At 45.3% G+C, this 25,165-nt stretch overlaps 1 protein-coding gene and 1 long non-coding RNA gene across 4 annotated transcripts; both read right to left on the bottom strand.

The window, feature by feature from the left end:
- Positions 1–942: 942 nt before the first annotated feature.
- On the bottom strand, positions 943–14,371 carry LOC139049155 (uncharacterized). 3 transcript variants are annotated; one of them, XR_011508139.1, is made up of 6 exons: positions 14,274–14,371; positions 12,017–12,995; positions 10,125–11,061; positions 7,850–8,219; positions 6,469–6,874; positions 943–1,771 (listed from the first exon to the last, which is right to left on the bottom strand). XR_011508139.1 is itself a non-coding variant. In XM_070524399.1 (5 exons), exons 2-4 carry the CDS (start codon positions 12,919–12,921, stop codon positions 7,860–7,862), a joined length of 2,202 nt encoding a protein of 733 aa, XP_070380500.1. In that variant the 5' UTR covers positions 12,922–12,995; positions 14,274–14,371; the 3' UTR covers positions 943–1,771; positions 7,850–7,859. The 3 variants fall into 3 exon arrangements, 2 of the variants coding, with proteins under 2 accessions (XP_070380500.1, XP_070380498.1); XM_070524399.1 differs by lacking the exon at positions 6,469–6,874; XM_070524397.1 differs by lacking the exon at positions 943–1,771 and having other exon boundaries at positions 6,047–6,874.
- Positions 14,372–14,400: 29 nt separating this feature from the next.
- On the bottom strand, positions 14,401–24,870 carry LOC139049156 (uncharacterized). The gene is made up of 5 exons (XR_011508140.1): positions 24,720–24,870; positions 20,101–20,223; positions 18,512–18,679; positions 16,146–16,320; positions 14,401–14,504 (listed from the first exon to the last, which is right to left on the bottom strand). It is a non-coding gene; the product is annotated as an uncharacterized lncRNA (long non-coding RNA).
- Between the last annotated feature and the right edge of the window lie 295 nt (positions 24,871–25,165).

Genomic DNA, 25,165 nt, shown 5'->3' with positions numbered 1-25,165 from the left:
ACAAAACAACTAGGTGCCGTTCAATAAATATTCCTTCTCGTTGGATGGAAACAACTTTATTCTGAATCCGGCAAATTTGACGACCCGGGCTCAGGTCTCCCATGAGGGGACTTCGAGGCCTTGCCTCGTCGCCGCCTCTCGGGCTTGTTGGACAGCCCATTCTCGTTATCAATAGTTTTACGTTGTCGACGCACGACGCACAACCCCGGGTAAAAAAGGCAGACCGCAGCAACATGTAGTGGTACTTTGCCCAACAAAACGTGAAATATTTTAGTGCGTCTAGCATTCTTATGGTATTCAACGAACTTTCCGGGGACAAACTGTCTCTCTACACGTGTATCGACCTATCTGTCTGCCTGTCTATAACCCTGTTTCGATCAACTTGGTTCACTGGGAGTAGGTAGTCCTAGGTGGGAGTAGATGTGTACTAGGCATGTCCAGTTCAGTAAAAGCTGTTCGATACGAACTTGTGTAACTGGGCATGCGCAACTGCGTGTGTGCAGCTGTCCAACTACAAAAAAAAAATCCTATAAAATTTATCCGGTGCTCGGCTGAGTAGAACCCGCTTTTTGCGCGTACTTCACAGCAGCGCCGTCTGTTAGTCGGCGCGGTGTGTCGTTAAATGGCACAGCGTCGCGAGGCCAAGCCCACCTGTTGCTACAACCCAACACCAACATCACTAGTACGCAGTAACGGCCACTTGTTTGCGTCACTCTCGCCCATCTTACGTCTACGCTGCCGTGATTGAGCTTCGATTAACATGCACCAGATACTTTGATTGGACACTGATCATCTTTCCGCCACCATGCGGAATGCCCTGCTTATGTTGCGTCGGCATTGCGCTCACCAAACTTTCTAGTATGCTGGTCGCTGCAGTCAGCATGGCACTGCAAATCAAACTAGTTCTGAGCAACAAGAAAACTTTTTATTGGGGGAAAAAAAAACGCGTTACACTGACTTCTTTATTTTCAACAAAACACTCATGACGCTTGCGTTGGTATTACATTCAAGTTCGTTGTCTCCCATCTCTCGCATTCGACGTGTGTAGGGAACCGATACCAGCTCTAAATGCTGGCTCGAACTACACTGCGGAAACACACGTGTATTATTGCTTACTTTCGGCAGGCATGACGATTACAACATGCAGCACAGCAATGAATGCCTGGCAGTTGACACTTATGGAGAGACAGATAAAAAGTAAGAAAGTTATCGACACACGATCACATGGTAATAAACACGCAGAATGCCAAACAGTCGATTTATTGCGTGTTCCTTTTTACTTCAATAAAACCATGGGCATTGGTGCCTGAACTGACTCTCTTCAAAGTACACAATGCACATTCAAGCAACAACACATAGTAAAAGGAGAGAGATATATATCTAAACTTTCTTCTTTCAGAACCGAAATATGGGTCAATAAGAAAGAACGCCACAACGCTTACTGTTTCAAATTAGCACGTGTCAACTGATCTCCCAACGCCGTTCATGCCACGGTATGCAATAAGAGCAACATGACAGGACGCTGCTTGAACATAACACTTCAAGACAAATTAAAAAGAAGTTGGAACACTTTCACATCGGCGTTACTGTGTTCAATGGCTTCGTAACAGCTTTATGGTTCGGCGGTGTGGCGAACGGGAAGAGTCAAGAGGTGCACAACCTCATCCTAGTAGTTGACACAAATAGCCCCTATTTAGAGCTTTTCTTCGACGCCAGCAGGAGCCACCTTGTTTTCCTCTCCCCTGAGGTTGTCAAGATCTGCTGCCGAAGACTGCAGGATGAAGCACATATTGATAAAATTGGAAGCATTAAGAACACAACGAGGAAACGATAGTCACCCAAATTAGTAAATACCCAATAGTCGTCGGACTCTCGCACTACAGGTGTGTGGGAAGTTAGAGCATTCGCGCATGCAAACACACGCAAAGTATGAGGTTATGATAGCTTAAAGAAACTCCTCTACAACATATGTTGCAGAGTTAAATCGATAGATTGTTTGTCTGGAAATCTAACACTATTTTCTCTATCACTTTCTTGCGCAACCAATTCCCGCAGAATATCCCGGCGCTCCTCGTCGGTTTGAATCGCGCGCACCGAAGGGGACGAGTGTACTTAACACTCACATAACTACACACTTTGCAGCTTTCAGTAAATAAACCAGTCCTGACACCTCAGGAGAGATGCCATAGTACAAAATAGTTGGCACCACGTCAATTTTACACTTTCAACACTTTCTATCTTACAAGCACGGTTCCACTTACGAATGAAATGTTTATTATTGCGATAGAAATTATATGGACACACGAAGCGCATTTCTGCTGTCAATGTTAGGTTCCGTATCAACTCCAAGGACGATAAAATCGTCGCAGCGAGTTGTATGCTCTATGTGCGAGTGAAAGTGTGCGACGGTGAGTCCCCCATCGCGGCTCAATCTAGCACACGCAAAGGGGGGGAAGGAGGGAGGCTCACGCGCAAGGCTCCGGGGTTCATGTTGCCTTGTGTTCAGAATCAGAATCAGAAAAACAGTTTATTCAAACGGCTAATCAAAAATACATGTGAATCATCTGGGCCCTTAGCCTTCTCGGCTAGACTTGGGCCCATGCAGGAAGTGCGAAAAAAAAATTATAGCGAGACAACTCAGTATTTTACACACGATTCACGTAACAGCAGTTATACGACAGTTATACACAAAGGCCGGCGAAATGCTCAAGAAATTATACAATAGTTCGGAGGAGAACATAAAAAACAAAAAAGTAAAAAATAATAAAAAATAAAAGGAAGAATGCATCAAAGAGAAAACACAGACTTATAGAGGAGTCGAATATTGCTGGCTTCGGAAAAATTTTTTGATATCGGCGATTGAGAATTGACCTACTTTTAAGTTAGCGGGCAGCTGGTTCCAAATTTTAGCAGTGGCATAGGCGATTGTTCTTTTACCATACACATTATTAACAGCTGGAAGGTTAAATCGACAACTGAAAAAATTTCTAGTTGGACGGGAGGGATATACAAAAACAGATGATGATAGTGGGATGTTATGGTTTAGTATATGTATAACCACACAAGCTAGTTTGAAATCCCGCATAGCAAAGAAAGGTGTAATGTCTAAGTGACGAAATAGCGGAGCGGATCTATCTGTGTGTTTACTATGTGTTATTATTCGAAGTGCTCTTTTTTGTAAAATTACTATTTGATTTAAGTACGTGTTATACGTAAGTCCCCAGGACTCCACGCAGTAGGTCATATTGTTTTGAAAAAGGCAATAATACAAAACTTTTAATGTGCGAAGCGGGAAGAACTTTCTAGCTTTTATTAGGATAAAGCAAGCCCGTCTCAATTTACTGCTTACTCGAATTATGTGAGGATTAAAATTGAAAGCTGAATCTAGGGTTATACCAAGATATACCTGTTGATCGACTCGTTCGAGGGGGTTTGCGCCTATTCGTAACTCATTTAAGCTATATGAATTTTTATATGGACTAGAGAACACAATGTATTTAGTCTTTGAGGTGTGTATTGTTAATTTATTTTGTAAAAACCACTGGCACATCTGAGAAAGATCACTATTAGCGTGCCTTTCGAGCATATTAGGGTCATGACTAGAGAAGAGAAGGGCTGTGTCATCAGCATACATAATAGTTTGGGCATAATTCAAAGCATCTGGCAGATCATTTATGTACAAGGAAAAGAGTAATGGTCCCAATACCGAGCCCTGAGGCACGCCACAAAGGATGGAATGAACACTTGATACGGATTTGTCGATTTTAACACATTGCTTGCGACCAGAAAGATAGCTTTCGAGAAACTGCTTCGCTTGACCTCTGAATCCATACCGATGTAGTTTTGATAGTAGTATATCATGGTTCACAGTGTCAAACGCCTTTTTAATATCAACAAAAATGTCAACTACATACTCTTTCTTATTTAATCCTTTGTTGATAAATTCACTTAAACATAGTACAGCCGTGGAAGTAGATCTGTTTTTCCTAAAACCGTGCTGGTTATCTACTAGTACGTTAAACTTATCTAGAAAATGGGTAAAACGTTTCATCAATAACTTCTCAAATACTGTGTTAAGGGCACTAAGTATTGATACTGGTCGGTAGTTCTGGATGTCATCCTTACTACCGGACTTGTATATTGGTGTGACTTGCGCTATTTTAAATGCGTCTGGATATGTGGTCATGTAGAAGGATGCATTAAATAATTTTTCTAAATGCCCACTCAGTTCCTCGATGTGCTGTTTAATGACGAGTAAGGGTATCTTATCTTTACCTGGTGTTCTTCCTCCAGTCATTGTTTTAACGGTAGAAATGATTTCATCCTGAGTAATGTCATCAAAAACAAATGAATTAAGTACAGGAGCTGGGAGCTCGGGGGCTTCGTGCATACTTAGTTGCTTCGCAAGAGTTGGACCTACATTACAAAAGTATTGATTGAAGTCTTCCGCAAGGCTTTCTGTGGTTCTAGTAGGTGGGATAATTTCTGGCAATATATGATCCTTCTCTCGAAGTGTAATGACCGAGTTTATTATTTTCCACATTTTACGCGGGGCATGTTGGTTGCTTTCTATAAGAGTTGTATGATAGTGCTTTTTGGATTTTCTAAGTAAGGCCAGAGCTTTATTTCCATGTATTTTATATTGTATACGATAGTATTCATTATCTTTGAACTGCTTGTGCTTTATATACCATTTATCTTTAGTTTGTATAGCAGCAAAGACCTCAGTCGTTACCCAAGGACATATTGGGTCAGAATAATAAGATTTTTCGTTAACAATTGTTTCTGTAAAGCAAGATGAGATAACATTAATAAGGTGTTCGAATTCTTTGTTAATATTCTCACTGTTCTCAACATTGATCACTACAGTGCGTATACGATAACTTAACAGGCTGTGATCAATAGTTGTTTTCACGCGTTTCTTAATTTCTTTTTTGAGAAGAGAACACGATGCTAGAAGAAACACTGGAAAATGGTCAGAAATATCAGCATCAATAACGCCAGAGAAAGACAGTGAGGTTTCGAAATTGCATAGGATATGGTCTATGAGCGTCGCTGTGGAGGGGGTGACTCGAGTTGGTTGTGTTATTTGATTAAGGAACCCGTAAGACTCAATCAGGTTCACGTATGGTGCTGCATTGTCATTAAGAGTGTCGATATTAATATCTCCACATATTATTGCAGGATTATTCATAGAAGCGAGATGTTCTAGAGCAGGTTCAAAGGCATCCAGAAAAAGACTAATGTGCGAACTTGGGGAACGGTATAAAACACCTACAGTTAACTTGGAACTCAGTTCAAGGAATAAGAAATCATATGCCTCGGGAACCTGACATGTCAGTTTGGGACAATGCCTGAAAGGAATATTCTTGTGTACATACAGAGCAACTCCTCCGCCACGCGTCTTTGTTGGTCGCGAGAGATAAACTGAATTAAAATTCGGAATATTAAAGAATTCATCAGGTTTCAACCACGTTTCTGACAACGCGATTATATCATACTCAAAGGAATGGGATTTTAATAAAACCAGCAAAGAGTCAATATTTTTAGTTAAGCTTCTAATATTGCAGTGTAGTATCTTCAGATTATGCGCAGCTGAAAAAGCCGCGTTCAGATGCGACACATTACACATTTCTGGAAATGGCTTACTTACTGCCGAGGCCACAAAATCATGCAATTAAATTCAAGTCTTCCTCACAAGTGATGTGAATGACTGACGAGGTTTCAGTTTTCCGGACAAGAATTTTTCCATTGGAAACCCAGGAAAATTTCCGCTGTTTTTCTTTCCTTTTCTGAGTGGTCTTGCCGAGCAAGATCTTCAGTTCCGGACATAAATGTTCATTTATGTAAATAGGATTGTCATCTTTGAATTGCAAGTTTAATGTAGAAAGTTTCTTCCTTTTTGCGAGTTGGAGAAAGTTGTCTCTGACTTTGCGAGATGTAAATCGGACAACAATGTTGGATTTTGTTTTATCTTTAGTTGATACGCGATGAACTACATCAATGTCAGATGCGGAGACTTCCGTGCCAAGTTTAGTTCCAAGTACCTGCACGGTATTTTCAAGGTTCTCATCAACAGTAAAAGGAAGACCCTTAATTTCCAAATTCATTGCTCTGCTGTATTCCTTCAAATCGATTATGTCCTTCTTTGTTGTGGCAAGTTCCTGCTTAAGGTGCAAGTTTTCTTTTTTAAGCTGCTCATTGTCGTCTTTCAGAGTCTTGAGATCCGCGCAGGCACTTTCTAGCTTGGTCTTAAAATCATCAAAGGAATTACTAATATACTGAGTCGCTTCCTTGATGTCGTCAAGGTCAGTCCTGATTGCATCAATTTTGTCAAGCTTCAGTGACATGTCCTGAACAATTTTCGCCAATTCATTGATGGTGGTAGGTGCTTTTTCTCCCATCATAGAGCCAGAGCAGCGAGCGACTTAGAGTAGGTAATGAAAATAAAGCGTCTAAGTCACGCACCTGCAAGTAGGCGAAGGGCGTTTTTAGCAGCGCTGTTCCATGCGAGCTATTCCCACTGAGTCGCCCGCTGCTCTGTGCCGACAGGGTTCCACCACCTTGCTTTTATAGCTGCAGGACCGGCGGTGCGCAGGCGCAGTGATGGCTTCTTGTCAGTAGAGTTGAGGGGGAGTCATTCAGGCTCTTCAGGTAATCACCACGTCGATCTGCAAGTAGGCGAAGGGCGTTTTTAGCAGCGCTGTTCCATGCGAGCTATTCCCACTGAGTCGCCCGCTGCTCTGTGCCGACAGGGTTCCACCACCTTGCTTTTATAGCTGCAGGACCGGCGGTGCGCAGGCGCAGTGATGGCTTCTTGTCAGTAGAGTTGAGGGGGCGTCATTCAGGCTCTTCAGGTAATCACCACGTCGATCTCCAAGTAGGCGAAGGGCGTTTTTAGCAGCGCTGTTCCATGCGAGCTATTCCCACTGAGTCGCCCGCTGCTCTGTGTCGTGATTCGTGATTCCCCGTGCGCGTGTGACAACATGCTTCCTAATTTAGTTCATATGCATATGTTTCCAAGTTTATATGGCCGACAAAACTACTCTCCCTACTTCGTGTAGCTCTTCACTAATTTACTATCGCCATCGATGCTTCGCTTTTCGGATCAAGCTGACTTTTTTATCACGGAAGTTTTAACCTTTCAATCTAAGTTGACTTTATATCTTACACTTTTATCTCTTTGAGCCGTGACAGTATTTGCGTAATATAACTCAAAACCCGCTTTGGTTGCTCAGGGGCTATGGTGTTAGGCTGCTGAGCATGAGGTCGCGGGATCGAATCCCGGACACGGCGGCCGCATTTCGATGGGGGCGAAATGCAACAACACCCGTGTACTTAGATTTAGGTGCACGTTAAAGAACCCCAGGTGGTCGAAATTTCCGGAGTCCCCCACTACGGCGTGCCTCATAATCAGAAAGTGGTTTTCACAACAAAGAAGTTGCTAATGGCACCCGTAAGAGCAATATAACAAACTTAAGAATTCTAAGGTTACTGCCCACGATGTCTAAGGAAACAATATCCGCCGCGGCGTCCGCATTTCGATGGAGTCGAAATGCAAGGACACCCGTGTCCCTTGCACGGGGGGCACGATACATATCCACTGGTGGACAAAATTAATCTGGAATCCGTCACTACGGCGTGCCTCATTAACAAAGCGTGCTTTTGGCACGTAAAACTGCAAAATTCGTCTCACTGCTGAATGGCATTTCAGAAGTCTATGATAAAGTTTTGTTAATTTTAGTTATAGGCAATCATGTTTACTTGCTTCCTACTGTATCAAAAGAGCAGGTCTTTCAAGCCCCAATCCCATACAAAAGACAAATTGTGTTACATTGTCACCACTGACCTTGACTTCCTCATTTGGGCAGCACGTCCGCTATCTTTAGGAATCTTCGAATGTGGAGCCAGCACTCGTAGTTAATGTCGGCGAGCTGGCGCCCGACAACATTATCCCTATGGCACTCAACCGCATACTTGACAACGCCAACCATTGTCATGAAGTCGTCAAGGCTGCGGCTCTGGGCGCGAAGCAGGGCGCTGCTGATCATCGTCTTCGCGTCGGCCTTTGTGACGTCAGCCTCTTCCCTCACCATATCGAGGACACGTGGGTGGCCATGCATCAGCTCGATGGCCCGTATGCCTTCAACGCCATCTTGTGTGCCTAGGACGAACTGCGCAGCGTCCAAGACGGCGGATGCATTCCTTCTGGTCGCTTCCTACACGTAGAGAGATTAGCCATGGTTGGTAAAGTAAAAAAACAATGTATTCGTAAGCGTGCAAAAGTAAAATGTTCCAAGTATTTCACAGCGTACGCGAAAACGGAAGTGAAGTGCATATACAAATTGATAAAGAAATTGAAGGTGGCCGTGCATATCGTGGCAGACATAATATCATAGATTGCCGATGTGAAGTCTACACAACGGAATATTAGCATTTTAACGAAAAGCACCATCCACTGAAACCGAAAGATTCCACACAGAGCAATGAAACATGTCAGGCTAACACCATTGTAGGTGCAGAAAGATAATCGAGATCAACATCATCATGAGCTCCTTTTATGCCCACTTCAGCATGAATGCCTCTTCCAGCGATCTCCAAATACGGCTATGCCGCTGTATTAAGCGAGCTGATTCCAACTTGCACCTGCAAATTACCTACTTTATTCAGCCCTGAAAGATAGTATATTTCGAAACTTGCAGTTAGGGAGCGCAATATAGAAAGTTGTTTGCTGGTTCTTTCTTTGCCATGAGTGGGGTTGGCGCACTTTCCGACATGATTCACGTTGCTCGCTGTCACAAGGTGAGGGCCGTAGTGAGCAACATACACCTCGTTGCAAATGCAATGGACAACGAGGCTCAGTGGCTGCCGACACGACAGTTTGAACACGTAATAAAAGATTAAGCAGACTCAACCTCATTTGACATCTACACAATTTGAGGCCTTAGCGAATTTGCAGAAAATTCTTTCATGCACCATGTGTCTGCAAGGAAAGTTACTTCTCAGTCCATGTGTTTGGATATAAGGGGTCAGACTCTCTTCCGATATTATATATATATATATATATATATATATATATATATATATATATATATATATATATATATATATCATAAGAAGCCAACAAACACTGACACCAAGGACCACATAGGGGAAATTACTTGTGCTCAATAAATGAAATAAAGAAACGATAAATTAATGGAAATTAAAGTGGATGAAAGAACAACTTGCCGCAGGTGGGAACCGAACCCACAACCTTTTTTTCACTGCTCTCAGGGTCAGTGTGGAGCGTAAAGCCTTGCTCTTATTACCCGCATTGATGCTGCGCGATTGCTCAGTATTTAGCGCGTTCGACTCGGAAATGCACAATGCTTAAGTGGCACTGGTTCAAATTCCACTATATAAGTGGCTGCGTAGATGCGTTAATATACTTCGCGCTCAGGCAGTGGGAAAACTGGCCATTACGGGGTGGCCTGACGGCAAAATTAAATCATCGCTGTGCCAAACTCAGTTTCGAACAGTAATGTTTCCTCTACTTTGGTCATGCTGGACACACACAGCTCGAGAAACGTCTTAACGTGAACATAAGGGCACAAGCAGATTGAATTGATGAAATCCCTGAAACAAGAGCTTAATATACGCGGGATATATTACATGAGGGAAACAATAGATTTCATAGGTTTAAAATGTGCAGGACAGGAAACGTGGAGGTACAACAATCGATGTGTTCGCGACCAAGCGGAGTTTACTATCCTATTAATCAGTGCTAAAATAAACTCTATTAAGTTCCACAATGTATCCTACAGAAAACTCTGGCAATTTTTTTAGTCATCTAAGACGTGGATGATGTTTGATGAAAGCCCTTTATGACATTATTTAGTGTTCTAATTTCAAAGCACTCCGAGATTTCTCAACAGAATAGTAGAGTTAGTTTCTGCGCGTATGTGCAATCATGTAGAACGGTGGCGTTTATGACGCAGCATGTTGATGGAAAGCCGAGTGCCGCCTTGTGGTACTCCTAAACATTCAATTTGTAAAGTCCTATAGGCGCACGCTGCCTTTAGTAGGCCACCGCTTTCCTTGTAATAGCCCCAAGCAAAGAGCAGTTTATAACAGAGCCATACCTGAATGTCCAGCAGCGCGCTGTCCTTGCGGTTGGAAGCTTCCGTGAACGCTTCGGCCTTGTGCACAGAACCGCTGCGCACCTCTCCACGGGCTTCATGATGCATCGTGTTGACGATGTAGGTAGGAGTCCCGGTGAACTCGATGAGGCTGAGACTCTTGCTAGCGCCATGGGCGAGCACGGTCAAGTCGTCGTAGGAAAGCACCAGACCTTTGACGTAGACTCTGACTAGCTTGAGGTTAGAGGCAAGGGCCGACACCAGTTCTCGCTCCACATCCCGAATTTCCTGGTTTGTCCGATGGTCCCAAGCGTGATTAAGGTTTATGTCTATCTCATTAAGCGTGGAGGAGCCCCTTATGTATGCTGCCAGGGCGGAAAATTCATGGCGTTTGAAGCGATAGCAATCAACCCACAGTGATGTTACGTGCTCGCAACCGCTGACAACACGTAAAGCTCTGATAAACGAGGACGGGGCGTTGGGCACTGTGCTGCTCACACTGATAGTTGCATTGTAGATCTGCGGACATTGCTGTAGCTGCCTGGTGTTGTGGCGACTGCAAAGGCTTTCGACGACAACACGATCAGCAAGTCCCCGCTCCCGAATATTTGTGGAGACTCGGTCCAGACCGTCTATGCAGGGCAAGGAGTTGACGAACACGGACTTGATTGCGTCGTTGTCCGCGACTGCGTCGAAGAAGGCGTGGCACTCTGCTTCTCCAAAGGGCTGCAAATCGATGGAGAGCTGGCTGAGTGACGCGTTCGATTCTTGCAGGGCTGCACACAAGGACTTCATGCCCGTCGCCGCTTGGGGATCCGGAAACTCCATGTCTGGATCCCAGGATGAAGCAAGGCATGCGTACATCGACGAAGGTAGCCTCAGTCGGCGTAGTGTGGCATTCCGTTTGATCACTTCGGTGAAGAGGGTGACCGTAAAGATGCTGGAAAGACATGTACAAAAAATTATTTGTTAGAAAATTATAGCTCAAGTAAAAACGCGACAAGTACAATATTTAGAGCTTCAATATATGCTTACGTTAGAAACAGAAATCGATGTTTTTTTTTAACGAGTAGAAGAGAATTTATATTTCCAGAAATAAAGACCACATTCGATGTCGTAAAATCTACAAGTTTTCGACAAGCATCCCGTCAACGAGACGGCGCAAATGAAAAATGAATCAACATATTAGTAACCATGGCATGACATTGAAATGAGGGGCTGACTTTCCGGGGCAAAATTCAACCAGAACGAAGTTTGTTTGTCCTTTTTTCGTTAGGGCTCGTCATTTTCAAAATTATTGGCAATCATTTAAAAACGACCGGCAATCTTACTAAGTCACTTCAGTAGCGCTTTTTTATCCTTTATGAGCAAGTCAAACTTTAATCAACATGCACTGCTCACGTCTCGAGTTACGAATAAAACAAGAGGTTGAATAAACGACACTAATAGTAAATTTACCAATTGCCACTACAAGTTTCAAGAGAGGAACTTAACTCACCGTTACATTTAACTCGTTCATGAAGATGTAATTCCCAACCATAGTTTCAAATCAAAGAAAAACATAAGAACGAGTACAATTATTTCACGCCGTGAAGAGCGATTTCTTTCAGGAAAATATTTGTTATATTAAATAAATAATATTTATGTGGTAATAATAATTTGTTTCCGGAGCTCTTCTGAATTCAAAAGCTCGCTCCAGCGTATGAAATACAGCGCTATATGTTTTGTGTTAAGTGGCATCCCCTCAATCAAATTTGATGTGTCATACCTAGTGCCAAATATGCCTATATGACATGTTCGGCATTGCAGATTAAAACAGCTTACTTCCCCTAATAAGTGCTGCGAGATGCCCTATTGGTTACGCCGGCTAGTAATACACTATAAGCTATACTTACAATAATGCGTCGTCCACGACCATGTCTGCATTCATTTCTTCCAAGGTATTCATCTCGCAAATGGCATCGATGATTTCCGCCAGCAGTGTTTCAATCAGAGGTGAATCGCTGTCGGAAACGTGTGGTGATCTGAGAGTCAATTTGCGGAGCGTGGAGTCTTCTTTGGCAAGGTATCTGGCGAAGGCTGCGTTGGAGGCTTCATCGCGGTAGCCGAAGACGCATTGTCCAACGGTGAGTTCAGTGATGCTGTTGTTTTCAATGAGCTCTCGTATGAACCAACGCGCATGAATTTTGGCCATTCGAAGGCCTGCGATGTCGAGAGCTGTCATATTACCCATGGCTGAGAAAAGTGACCTTCCAGGCAGAGGCACCCCAACTCCCCTTTCTTTTTTGAGCTCGTGCACATCTAAGGCGATATTTTCAAGCAGCGGGGCAGGATTGAGCACATCGAACAAGAAAGTGTCGTCCCAAGTTGATAGTATTGATCCGCAGATAGCAATGCTTTTCAAAGAGCGATTGAGCATTATTGCTGAGAGCATCGAACGACGAACCGTCGATACGAACATGAGTTCTATCGCTGTGATGCAGTGGTGCTCGGCTAGTAGATGTTCAACAAGATCCAGTGCCTCCGCTTTGCGTGAGGCTTGTTCAGAGCCAAGTGCAACATACTGGCGAGAGTTTTCCTGGACACAAGCTATTAGGACATCACGGCTGCTCTTTCCTCGCCGATCTTCCCGAAGCTCAAGGTCAGCACTTACAAGGACCTTGTTCAAATCCCGACGGTGCTTCATTAAGCTGCAACTCGCCCCACCCTTCTTAGTGCATATGATGTTCAGCGCATTCCTATCGGTGCTCATCATGTCAGGTGCAGGTTTGGTAACGGCAGCTTGCGAGAATTTAGACATGGTTCACCAGGCCCTTGTTCTGCAAAACGCTGTGCTGCCCGAGAATTCAGTCCTTTGGCCGTTTTCCGTAAAACCTGCGTGCAGAATGAAAAAAAAAAAGTTGCACAATAGCTTTGGCATGTAAACAGTTCGTTCCGAATTAATGATGACCAGCGATCAACAGTGTATTTCTGAAAGCTCCATTCACAAATGTGGGCTTATTGTAATATTATCCTCCAGTTCTAAGCTGCGGTTTAGGAGCTATGAAACATACGCGACAATCGTAGCAACGTGGGTACCATTCTGCTATATGAGCTGTGCTGCGATACCTTAAGAAGCGTTCAAACTGTCCGCTGCAGATTACATTGCGTAACTACTTGGTTCGGTGGACGAGGTTTCCACCCATGAATAGTTTTGGTTAGTAATAATCACCTGCCTTACAGTGTGAACTATACTTGTCCAGCAAAGCGACCGTTTACGAACTGCGCGAGCATCCTAAGCAGTGGTAAGTGCTGGATTATAGATATCTTTGTTCTATATAGCGCATGGCCCGAGCATGCGGCATCAACGTTTATAGATTTATAAACATTGTGCGGCGTGACTATGCGAGGTCGTACTGCGGCGTTAGCCCGTTATATTTTTTTTCCGAGAATGAGTATGATAACTGATTTTTTTTTCGGTTGTATTCCTTTCCGTTCTCGACGACGCACTCACACGTATTACGGAAATCTTGTCCTTAAAATAGCCATCACATTCTTTTTATGCGATCCATCTCGGATATAATGGCTTTACAGGGCAGAAAGGGAATGCTGAAGCACATAGCTTATTCATATGCTAGTTGTCAAAGATTGGTGGTGGGGTAATTCGCACTCTCCGAACCGGAGGGGATGGGGCGACAACAAACCCACCCCGCGTGCGTTTAGTGAGGGTTCGACTGCTGACCGGCGATAAGGTCCACGCCTGATCGACCGTGAACCAGAGGCATGAGACGGGAGGCGACGTCGCGTAACACACACACACTCAATTTAATAAAATGAAATCATGCGCGAGACATCATGAAAGAAAAAGGACGTACAACTACAAGTAGTGGGTCCTAGCTCGCGGAAGGCGTGCGGGTCACACAAAGCACGCCCTGACGCCACTCGCGCGACACTAAGCCCAACCACGTGGGAGCTCCTAAGACTCGCGAATAAGCAAAACATACGCGACACAAATGAAAAATACAAGTGACAATAAATGCGGCAACGACTAAACTAACAGGACATATAAGAATAAACACGCGATGAGTAAATAAATGAAAGATTAAACACGATTACAAAAATACAGACCGGCGGAAAGTTCTGAGAGCTGCTGAACACGTGGCGTAGGTTTACCTGCGGAGTGCCGAGCAGGACGTCCGAGCTGGGGAGGCGCCGGGCTGCTGGGTCCGCCGTCACCGCACGTCGCTGCCGAAGATCGGAATGGACTCGGGGTCGTGTCGTGTGAACTCAGGCCGCCGTCCTCCCTCTCTCTCGCCGCGCGCCGACTGTGACGTGGGGAACCGGTCTGGGTGCCGGCGGGATCTAGGGAGAGCGCTCCCCGCGCCGGGCACGCCGCGGCGGGGACTGTTGGCGGCGGTGAGGAGTGCACGCACTTTGTGACACATTCAGTACTACGGCACCTAAGCGTAAAATCTAGGCTTGAAAGCTTGAAGTCACGGATCGACTTGTACTCGCAACACAGTAAAACAACAAAAAAGGAAATGAAAACAGAAAGCACTGCTGGCAATGCCGTGCGGTTGCGGCTCCTATACGCTTTGAGTGTGACTTTCCCGCATACCTTAGCAGCCGAAAATGGCCGACCATTCGAGTTGCAGTGTTTCGAGGCCTCTAACTTGTACAGTGAAAATTCATGCACAAAGGCGGCAATGTCACGAGCGAATTGGTTCCCCCATCGCCTTAACTGCGCGCAAGAAGCAGCTCGTAAAAGCGCCATTTAATGGAATCGCTATTTATCAGGAATCAGGAAGGCGCGACCAAGTCGATAGAGAAGCCACAAACGGGTAGTTTCCGGAGATTCCTGCGCTGGTATGCAGTGGTCTCCGGAAACTACACGGGCCTGCATGCAAACACTGCATTGCACCTATCATTTGCCGCGGTATCGGGTTGCGCTACCGTATGGCATGAATTATTCTACTACAGGACAGCTGCCTTGCAGATCCTGGCATGATATCTGCATGGGCAAAGAACTTTCACAAGCAGCTCCCATGAGACGCAAATTATCGAAATTAACGCTGCTGAACGAATTTCCGCAGCTACGTAGGATGTGCCGTCAGTGAGTTGTTACGGTCGAAAGCGTACGCACCTTGATAACGGCAGCCATCTTTTAGCAGTCAAAATTTCTAAATCTTTTGATGTCTCGTGGTTTTCTCATAAGTAGCAGTTTCTTCAAGAAAAGCTACCCCCAACGGACGGCACCATAGCTTAGTGCCCAATCCAGTGAGCTTGGTCTGCAGATGTTTACAGCTAATACTGGAAGAGGATATACCCGTTTCCTAGGAGATTTCTGCAACCTACAAAACACAATTACAGCCCCACTTGTCTTGATAAACAGCGAAAACAATTGTGTGAAAGCTGTGTTTTAGTTCCGATCCAGCTATACCACTTCAAGTTATGCTGACATATTTCGGTATTATTAAAGCTTTGCCTCTCTCTTGGCACATTCAAGGACAAAAGAATCACGTCAAAAACACTGCTTTCAAAGGCGTGCGCCGAGGCCACAGACCCTGGCACTGGTAGTAGTGACGTTGTCAAAATAGTGTTAACGTCATGGTACATGCGCCCCATAAACACCAAACCACTCAGGACAAAAAGCGACCGCTTCGCCGTTACGGACTGTTTTCAGTCGCCGTCGCAGAAACGGCGTGCCTACAGTCATTTACGGTTTAAGCGCACCACATCGAGCCTACAGCAATACAATTTCGTCGTACTGGGTTTAAGAACAACGAACTTTGTCCCACTTTCGAACGTTTCGGTTCATAAACGTTGAATCTCTGTCACCGCAACTAATGATGCAAAGGCTGTGTACACGACCTATAACTGAGAATAAGTTTAACCAGTTGCATTGACCACTTGCTTTACCATCATCAACCATTCTGGCGCGCTTATTGCGCGAGAGGTCCAAAACGTTTTTATAGATAATTTGGACCTATAATTTGTGGACGTGAGAAGATAACCTAGTCAATAAAACATGAGTTCTTGACTTACCTTACGAGTGCCGGACGCTCAGAATTCTGGTCGCGTATGGCTGCACGTGGCCTCGTTGCTTGTAGGCGATGCGGAGCTCAAGAATATCCACGTGTTTCACCTCAGGCAAACAAGAACTAAATGACCCCGGTCAGACTTCCTTTGGTCTCCCGCAGCCAGCATGGTCTGTCCCGACCTTGAACGTGGGGTGGGAGGGACAGATTTGCTTTCATAAAGAGATTACAAAGACTGCGCCGAATAAAACAACACACGACGAAGGGGAACACGAGACAGCACGTAGGCGCAATAACAACTGAGTGTTTTATTTCTTGACATAGTAATATACAGTTGCTGTCAAGGAACAAAACAACAAGAACAAACAGGGCAGTCATCTGCATCGCACAAGGAAGCCAAGATACAGAATAACATTTAAGTGTCGCTCTCAAGATATGCCAGTTCCTTTGTCGAAAGCGAAAGTGAGGCTTCACTGATACAATCAACACCACGCTTTTTTATCTCAAGCGCTTCCAATATCTCCCTTGTGAGTTGATGGTCAGCTCTGTACAGAACATTGGTTCTATCGAAATCTGGGATGCACTTGTGAGCCTTACAATGCGCACTTATATGACCGGAGAGCTGGTTTTCCATCTTATATCTATGCTCGTGTAATCTGTCACTCAGACATCTGCCCGTTTAGCCTACATATGATGAACCCCACGACAAGGGGACCGAATAAACAACTTTCTGTACACACCCGACATTGTAAGGCTCACAAGTGCATCCCAGATTTCGATAGAACCAGTGTTCTGTACAGAGCTGACCATCAGCTCACAAGGGAGACATTGGAAGCGCTTGAGATAAAAAAAGCGCGGTGTTGATTGTATCAGTGAAGCCTCAGTTTCGCTTTCGACAAAGGAACTGGCATATCTTGAGAGTGACACTTAAATGTTATTCTGTATCTTGGCTTCCTTGTGCGATGCAGATGACTGCCCTGTTTATTCTTGTTGTTTTGATCCTTGACAGCAGCTATATATTACTATGTCAAGAAATAAAACACTCAGTTGTTAGTGCGCCTACGTGCTGTCTCGTGTTCCCCTTCTTCGTGTGTTGTTTTATTCGGAGCCGTCTTTGTAATCATGCTTAATCAACTAGCCCACCAACACTTGCTCAGTTCCAAAAAGAGAGTATCTGTGGACGCATTTCACACGAATTCCGAGATAAAGTTTCCCTCTCCTAAAGAAGGCGCTTGACGGAGAACAAAGGACAACCGAGAAGCTTAGTTCACCTTCCCCCCGCGTCGAATGTGCTCAATACCCTCTGCAAATTCCTGGGCGTCGCCAGATGATCCTCTTGACAGCTGTAACTATCCGTGACCCCCTCAGAACCACTGCAGAAATTCCAGCGCTTACATTTCTACGAACTTACATGTTTAGAGAGAAACTAGATAGAATGGTGGAGGCGATGGGGAGAGAAAGCAGGAAATGGGCAGCACTGACGCATTCCGCGAAACGGGAGAATAACAGACTTGCCACACTTCGCTCGCAGTTTCAAACAAGAGGGCGGGGGGTAGGGGGGGGGGTGGAGTGCTGATATAGAAAGGGGGACGTGAGACAGCACGATAGCGGCTAAAGGGGAAATGGAAAAAAATTTTAGTGCGAGGTTTGGTACAGTGCATTTCTGCGATTCCTAAAAAAAACACCATGCAAATATTGACACGTATACTTATCTTTATCGGGCAACTACGTTTCGCAGCCTAAATGTAATCGCACAGCGTGGGACGGGCCTGTATGTATCCGAAGTTTCTGGAACATTATCGATGCTTCTATCCGCTGTCTGTTGTCGCCGAACGTTATGTTATCTGATTTCATCACATGACGCGAATGGTGTAGAACTTTGTGGAAGGCACGCGGGTCCGAACGATTAGTCTGGAACATTCGTCGACTGCTCTTTGAAAGCCCACGCGCTTGACCCGCTGATCAGATTTTCGACGATCGCCGACTGTGTTCGCCGCTCTCGTTGTGCTTTAAGTGTAGCCTGTTTCGTGGGCACAGGTTCGCCGCGACTAATGTGGCGACCGCCAGGGAGCTGCAGAGGGCATTGTGCACATTCGACGCGGTGGGGTGAAAACGAGTTTCTCTTGTTGCCTTTGCTCCCTTACTCGCGTTAGTCATCCATATACGCGTTCTGAACTAACCCCGGAGGCTGCGTGCGAGACAGCCACAGCCACAGCAGCCCGAAGCAGCAGCAGCAGAGGGAAAGTCGGCGGAAGAGGCAAAGGAAGCTTCGCTTTACAAGCAGCTCGACTACCCACGACAAAGCCCACACCTGCTGGTTTTGCCTGCCAAACTCCGTGACGACAATCTCCTTGATTTGTAGGACATACTCACATCAGGACGCTTAGGCTTTATGCGTGCTCTAGCGTGAGTGCGCCAGAAGTATGGCTGGCCAGGACTTGCTACCTGCGTCCATGGTTACGTGCAAAGATGCCGCGAATGACAGCACCACAAATCGTCGTTTACGAAGCTTGCTGGGTTTCTCCAACGCATGGATGTCATCTGCCAGAAACAAATCGATAGTGGTTGCCCCGAAACCCTTAAGCGCTACGCCGAGACAAAAGTTGTACAACGTGCCAATGCTTAAAAATTTGCTGTTATGTACATGCCACACCATTCTCAGTAATTGTGCCCTGAGTTATCAATATTACAGCGAAATTTATGAGCAACGTCTTCAAAGGCGCGCACTATCGCAACAAAACTGGCTTCCTATCCTTCCCAAACCAACCCACTCCAGGAAGGGTTAGATAGCACCATCGCAGACATGCTATATTTGTATACGTAGACGTGCAGCAAGAAAAACTGGGATCAGACCCTCCCGTGTATCCGTTACATTCGCGTACAGGAAACAGCATGATTTGCCCCGTTTCGTATTTTCTTCGGGCTAAAGGCAGACAATCCTAGGATGCCATTTTCCCGCATAGCGTCGTTTCTTCGCTTTTATATAGATGGCGACGCCAGGCAACTTTTGCAATATACGCAGTGGAAGCTTGCTAAATCACGCGCGCGCACTTCACGCACCGACCGCATTCCGGACGGTGCGTGAAGAGTTCTTGCACGTGCCCACATGGTTGCTTGAAAAACTGCTTAGTCGCCACTCACACACGATGCCACATCAAAGCTTTGTCGACAGCGGCACTTAGAGATAGCGCGCCTCCTTCGCCTCAAATCATACATGTCGCGCGGTAATGCGACTCCTTTGCTACTGCACAAGGGGGTTCTGAATAATTTCATGGCACGAATGCAGCACAAAACACAAGTGCGGGAAGATCGGCGTTTGTTTATCCAGAAAGGAGTGGCAACACAAGCTCCAACCACACGAAACACCAAAAGCTAATCACACATCACGGCGAAGCCTCTGTCTAAATTTTATAGTCTGACATCTTAGGCTTAGTTACATCTTAGACTCTTAGATAAGCGAGCACCGAAACGACGTCATCCTTATTTTTTATGGAGGGTAATTTACGAAGCTTCACAAGCCGGTGCTAAGAAACAAGTTAGCATCGTAAGCGCGGCTATCTCGCACAGTATGTTGTTATTATAGAGCAGTTCTGCGTCGCCACATTATTAGCGATACCAATGATAGGCAGTGATTAGTACAAGTGTCTGTGAGTAAATTACCGGCTTCGGTGAATAGTCTACAGACCCTATAAATCATTGGAAACAAAGTCCGCGGCAGATGTATTCTTCTTATACCAGGTAAGCCGTCAAATTTATTGCACAAGAAAAGAAGGAGTGACCACATTGTGCGCAATGGACAAATAGCTTGTATTCGGCCACGTGAGCAAGGAAAACAGAAGAAAGAAAGAAATATCTCACGGAACCAGTTTGGCTTATGCCAAGTGACCTTCGCATACAACGTAACCTTAGCGGGAGGTGAGACGGCTATGTGCCGCGCGCGATGATTGATCCTCAACTCTCACCTGAATGTTCTCCACTGGGCGAGAACGATCAGAAGAAGGCCGTGAACGATGAAAGGCCAGCGCTGGAGCAGAACACGGGCGGCCATTTGGCTCGCACCGATTGTCGTCCCAACAGTCAATTTCCTGTGCGAGTCGACATCCACAAAACAACAAAAAAGCATTGATTCTCGAATGCGTATACTGATGAATGTTTACCCCTTTAGCGCTTTCCGTTAAAGCTGCATACATTTCTCGAAATGTGCCGCCGAGTCAAATCATGATTTCCGCACCCCGGAAATAAACGTTCAAAGCCATACGTCGACCCACAAGTGCAAGAAAACAAAGAATCAACCGTCACAAGAATACATCGATATATCTATAATAAAATTCAGCTTCCTTTGCGCCACGAACACATGGGAAGCTATATCGAGATATATCTTGGAGAACGTACCCGTGAATTGTTTGCTGTTTCGAACAAAGAATACTATTTTCAAAGTTTAGGCACTGGGAAGAAAGAATATTATAAGCACCCATTTCTCTATACATACCTATTTCAGTTTCACGTAGATCACCTGTGCAAGATGAGCCCTACGTCTTCCATTGGCAATGAATACTTGTTCCGAAACTGTTAGCAATAGCTTGACAAAGGTGAAACAGAAGCTGTTACCTAGCATCGCCAAGATAAAGGCTATGGAATTCCAAAGCAGATATGGCTAATCTTGAACCAATTTTTCTGAGACATGGTCTTGCTGGATTTATATTGCACAACTAATAAAACATCTATGGGTACTTTGCTCAACTAAACTGCGATAGGCGAAAGCCTATCACTTTCCTTTTTTCTTTCGGAACCACCTGTCAGCTTTGATGGATCACCCATTGTTCACCTAAGGCCACCTCAACTTTGATCACGCATTGTTCACGAATCGGGTCATTCATCAAGTGCTGTGACAGTTGTCACGGGCTGTGACTGATCGCCGCTTTCCTGCGTCCACCACGGACTGTGCATGGACACTCATGAGCCACTAAAGGCTTACGTTTTAATAGTTGAGCTTAAGCAGAACAGCGCATACCGGGTCTCGTTTCGTTGAACCAAGTCTTCTTCTCTGCCACCTCGAGACCCGCTTCATTTACCGCTGCGCGAGGCGCTGGTACAAGAAATACTACGCATAACTAGTCAGCAATGTTCTTAAGAAAACCGGCACCGGCAGCTTTAGAGCAACTTGTGCTTACTTCTGCTATAGCCACAAGGTCCAAGAATCCTCTGTTTTTCGCAAGGGACAGTTGTTCAGCTTGTCGTGGCAGAGAACCGTTTTAACAGCGAAGGTGTTCTTGCACGACGTAAAATGGAGCGCGTATCACAAAACTCCACCGATGGTCACCGACGGTAACAACGCGCCCAGCCGGTTTCCCCGCCGTGTCGAGATCTGCGCATGCGCCATGGTAACGGCTACGAATGCGCATGCGCTTGACCTTCAAAAGGATATCAAAGCGTGTTCACGGCGGCGCTAGGTCAGTTAACGCCATGGGGCCGCCTAGGAAAGTTAGCACTGCCGAAGAAGAGTCTGCGAATCGCGAAGCTAGACTATGTACTTTGTGAGAAAGATTTACGCCTGGTGGTAGACTCTGGTCGAGAATCCACTACATAATTCTACAACGCATGCATAGACGGGGAGAAGCTTGCACGTGGAGCTGTCGGAAAACGGTCTTAAGCGGGAAGGTGCCGCAGTTGAGCGTGACAAACGGCTTCAAGTATACGGCTTCAAGTACGTGGTATTCCAGGGGGAATACCGCGTTTGAACGAGGTGAAAACTTCCTGAAGCCAAGTTTCAATCTAGCAGCAGCCAAGTTACAACCTTAGAAGTAGCCCGAATGGCCCCTAATCGGCCATCTTGGCTGTTTCAAACCTCGCCCGACCAAGTGCATGCGACCTTGGCCGTTATTTATTGCGTTGATAGGAGCATCGAAGCAGAGCATTTTTATTATTTTCTTGGGTTTACAAAAAATCCGATATGTGTGATTTAAATTTCATATAAAATACAGCGATCCGTTTCATGCATTACATTCGGTAGGGACATGGGAAATTCATGAGCCTTGGGTCCGTGTCTTCACGTAGGTCAACTCTTCGCTTCCCTAAGCACATTTTCTCCGGGTTTTCCGGGAATGTGGAGGCGTTGTTATACGCGCCTTCGTTTCCCTTTGGCATATAGGTCCGCCCGCGCCGTCTCTACTTTTTTTTCACGTTCTTTTCGCCCCTTTTCCTCCCAGTGCAGAGTGGCCAGTTGAGGAATGAAAAAAAATAAATGCTGCAGGTGAAAGAGCCACCATCCCCTTCCCTCCACTGCACTGATTTTCACTCTACACTGTCAATACACTTCGGTAGGTAATAATTTAATAAACTCATGCGCCGAGACTACATAAACATTGAGTTTGATATCATTTGGAAGCGCACAAAAGGAAGCCACCTGGAATAGACCCTTTCCTCTTCAGGAAAATGAAAGGTATCTGCATCTATGGCGACAAGGGACGTTCCATACACTCCTCTATTAAAACGACATCAAATCCCAGCTGTGGAGGTGGCATTTCGGTGAGGGCGTAATGCAAAAACACTCGTGAACCGTGCATTGCATGCAGGTTAAAGACTCGAGGGGTTCGAAATTGATCCGAAGTCCCTTATTATACGGCGCGCCTCATATTCGTATCGTGTTTGTGTCACGTAAAGCCCGTGAACTTAACTGATTTTTTTTAAATACAAGTGACGTACATTTCTATACCTCGCATGTTTCACAAAGTTTGGATTTTGCGAAAACTGCAAGAAGCTCGCGTAAGCTGGATCCTTATCACGGATTTTCTGTTAGCTGCCTACATTAACAGTTGAACAATGGTTACACTGCTACACAGAAATTCAGGACCGATGGTGGCATCAAGCCTTTTCCCAAATAGCATCTCATTGCTCTCTGAATGAGACCATGAACACACATTGTCTGCTTTCTGTTCAATGTACCTGCGTTACGTGCTGGATTTTTTTTCATTCTTCCGCCATAGAGAAAGGAATACAACAAGAGCGGACACACCCATAGAGCCCAGCGGCCGAATTGACTGCAGCGCACCAAGCTGTGGATGTTAAAACCTGAAGCATACTTCCGGTTTTGATTTTGTGCGCGCGCGTTTTGCATACTAGCTGGTGCGCGTCACGCCGGCTCCGTTTTTTTTAGCTTTTGCAGCAAATATTTATTTATATATTTATATTTTATTAAATATTTATTTGCAAATCATTTTATTAAGTAAAATTGATTGCGAACGATCTTCACAAGCCACCATTGAATACGTGCCACGTGCAATTTCATAAAGACGCAAGACACCTTGTCAAATGAGGAAAAATTAACGTTTATATTATTCTTTGTAAATGCTCGTCGCGGGCTTTTTCCGCAGCAGTTTCCGCAGGAAGCTCCACCAGAGGACGTGAGTTGAAAAAATTACAAGCGTTATTTTGGTATTAACATGTAAGAATAGTGCCTGTAGAGGCGAAGCGTGCGAAAGTGGCGAGTGCGCGGCATTACAAACAAAAGCAGTTCGTATTTACGCTCACGGCGTAGAAAATACCCGACTCCATCCCAAGCAATACCGTACATACCACAAATACATTCTAATTCCAAACATTCCCCTCTTCCCAATGCTTATTTCCTGCACTTTAATGGGACGAATGCGCGGGCATTGGCGCGTTTCGCGAACTTGGCTACAACCGACGCGATAGTACGCTACGAATACACAGAGGTGGCTAGAACACAGGCTCTCAACCAGAGCATGCTGGACGCTCGCAGAATTCCTTCTACTCGCACTCAAGACAAAATGCGTGGGTGCCGTTCAGAAGATAGAATTTTCGAGTTACTAGTTCCTGGCGTTTGAGCTCCTTGGCTTATCTCTTGTGCGTTCTGCAGGCGCAAGCAACGCATACCGTGTTATCACTCTTGACGACTTCTCGTCGCGTTTTCGACAAGCGTGGGTACCGAAGGCTTAAATTGTTGCGGGGACATAAAAATTGCCACAAACTTGTCGCAGTAAGATTCAGTATACGCGCCAAACTAACTTTGTCACCACGGCCGAGCTGCTTTTCGCTGCGTCACAACAGGCGCTGCGAGCGGGCCTCTTAACATAAAAGTATCGAAAATAATTTTCAACAATGTTGGGCGTCAGAGAAAGAAAAGCGCCATGAACTTGTCAGTGCATTAAAGCGCGAAACCGCGCACCACGGCCGAGCTGATTTTCGCTAACCGAGTCACAGCGCCAGGCGCGCCCACTGCGCTCAAAAGGTAGCCCAAAAAGTTATGAAATTAGTTTCGATAATGTTGGCAGTCAGAGAAAGCGCCAAAACTTGTCGCAGTAAAATTCAGTACACGCGAAACTGCGTCACAGCACCCTGTGCGACTAGCGTGCCCCAAAACTACCGAAATTAGTTAAAATAATATTGGGGCTTATAGGAAGCGTCGCAAACATCTCCCAGTACGATTCTTTAATTCAGATGAACTGCTCCATGACGGCCACGCTGTTTTTCGTTAACTGCGTCACAAGCCTAGCCTATAGGTGCCGGGCAGTAAGCCTAATTGCTTGAAGTGCGTCGCAGACTGTCGAACAAAGTTTCTCACCTTGCCGTAGTCCAATAGTGCAGTGCTGCCATGTCGTAGTTCCGAATGAACGCAATAATTCGCCGGAAGGCCACCAAACCAGGCTAAATCCCAAAATAGAAAAACAGGCAGACGGGTGCCCGAACAGTCCAACGCTCAGATACGCGGCCGGTCTCTCTCGCTTCGGCGGTGTGTCTGCCGAATGACGCAAACATCTGGCTCGTCATTCGCCGGTTTGCCTGTCGCTAGGCAACGGAAGTAAGCCGCAACGCTTAATTTAATTTATATGCAGATATTTTTAATTTTCCGGGAAAGAATAAAAAAAAATAAAACAATTTCTGTTAATCTCATTTCACATTCTTCTTTTTTTCGATGTTCGCGGCCCCAATTCGTCGATGTTAATACTATAGCGTGACGTGTTTCCTGTTTCCGATTTTCGCCGAATATCCGCTCTTGTTCTATCCCTT

This window comes from Dermacentor albipictus, chromosome 8 (assembly GCF_038994185.2).
Source record: "Dermacentor albipictus isolate Rhodes 1998 colony chromosome 8, USDA_Dalb.pri_finalv2, whole genome shotgun sequence".
In the NCBI taxonomy this organism is placed as follows: Eukaryota; Metazoa; Arthropoda; class Arachnida; order Ixodida; family Ixodidae; genus Dermacentor; species Dermacentor albipictus.
Note: the sequence above shows the minus strand (reverse complement) of the source record. Positions and strands in the feature narration are given on the sequence as shown.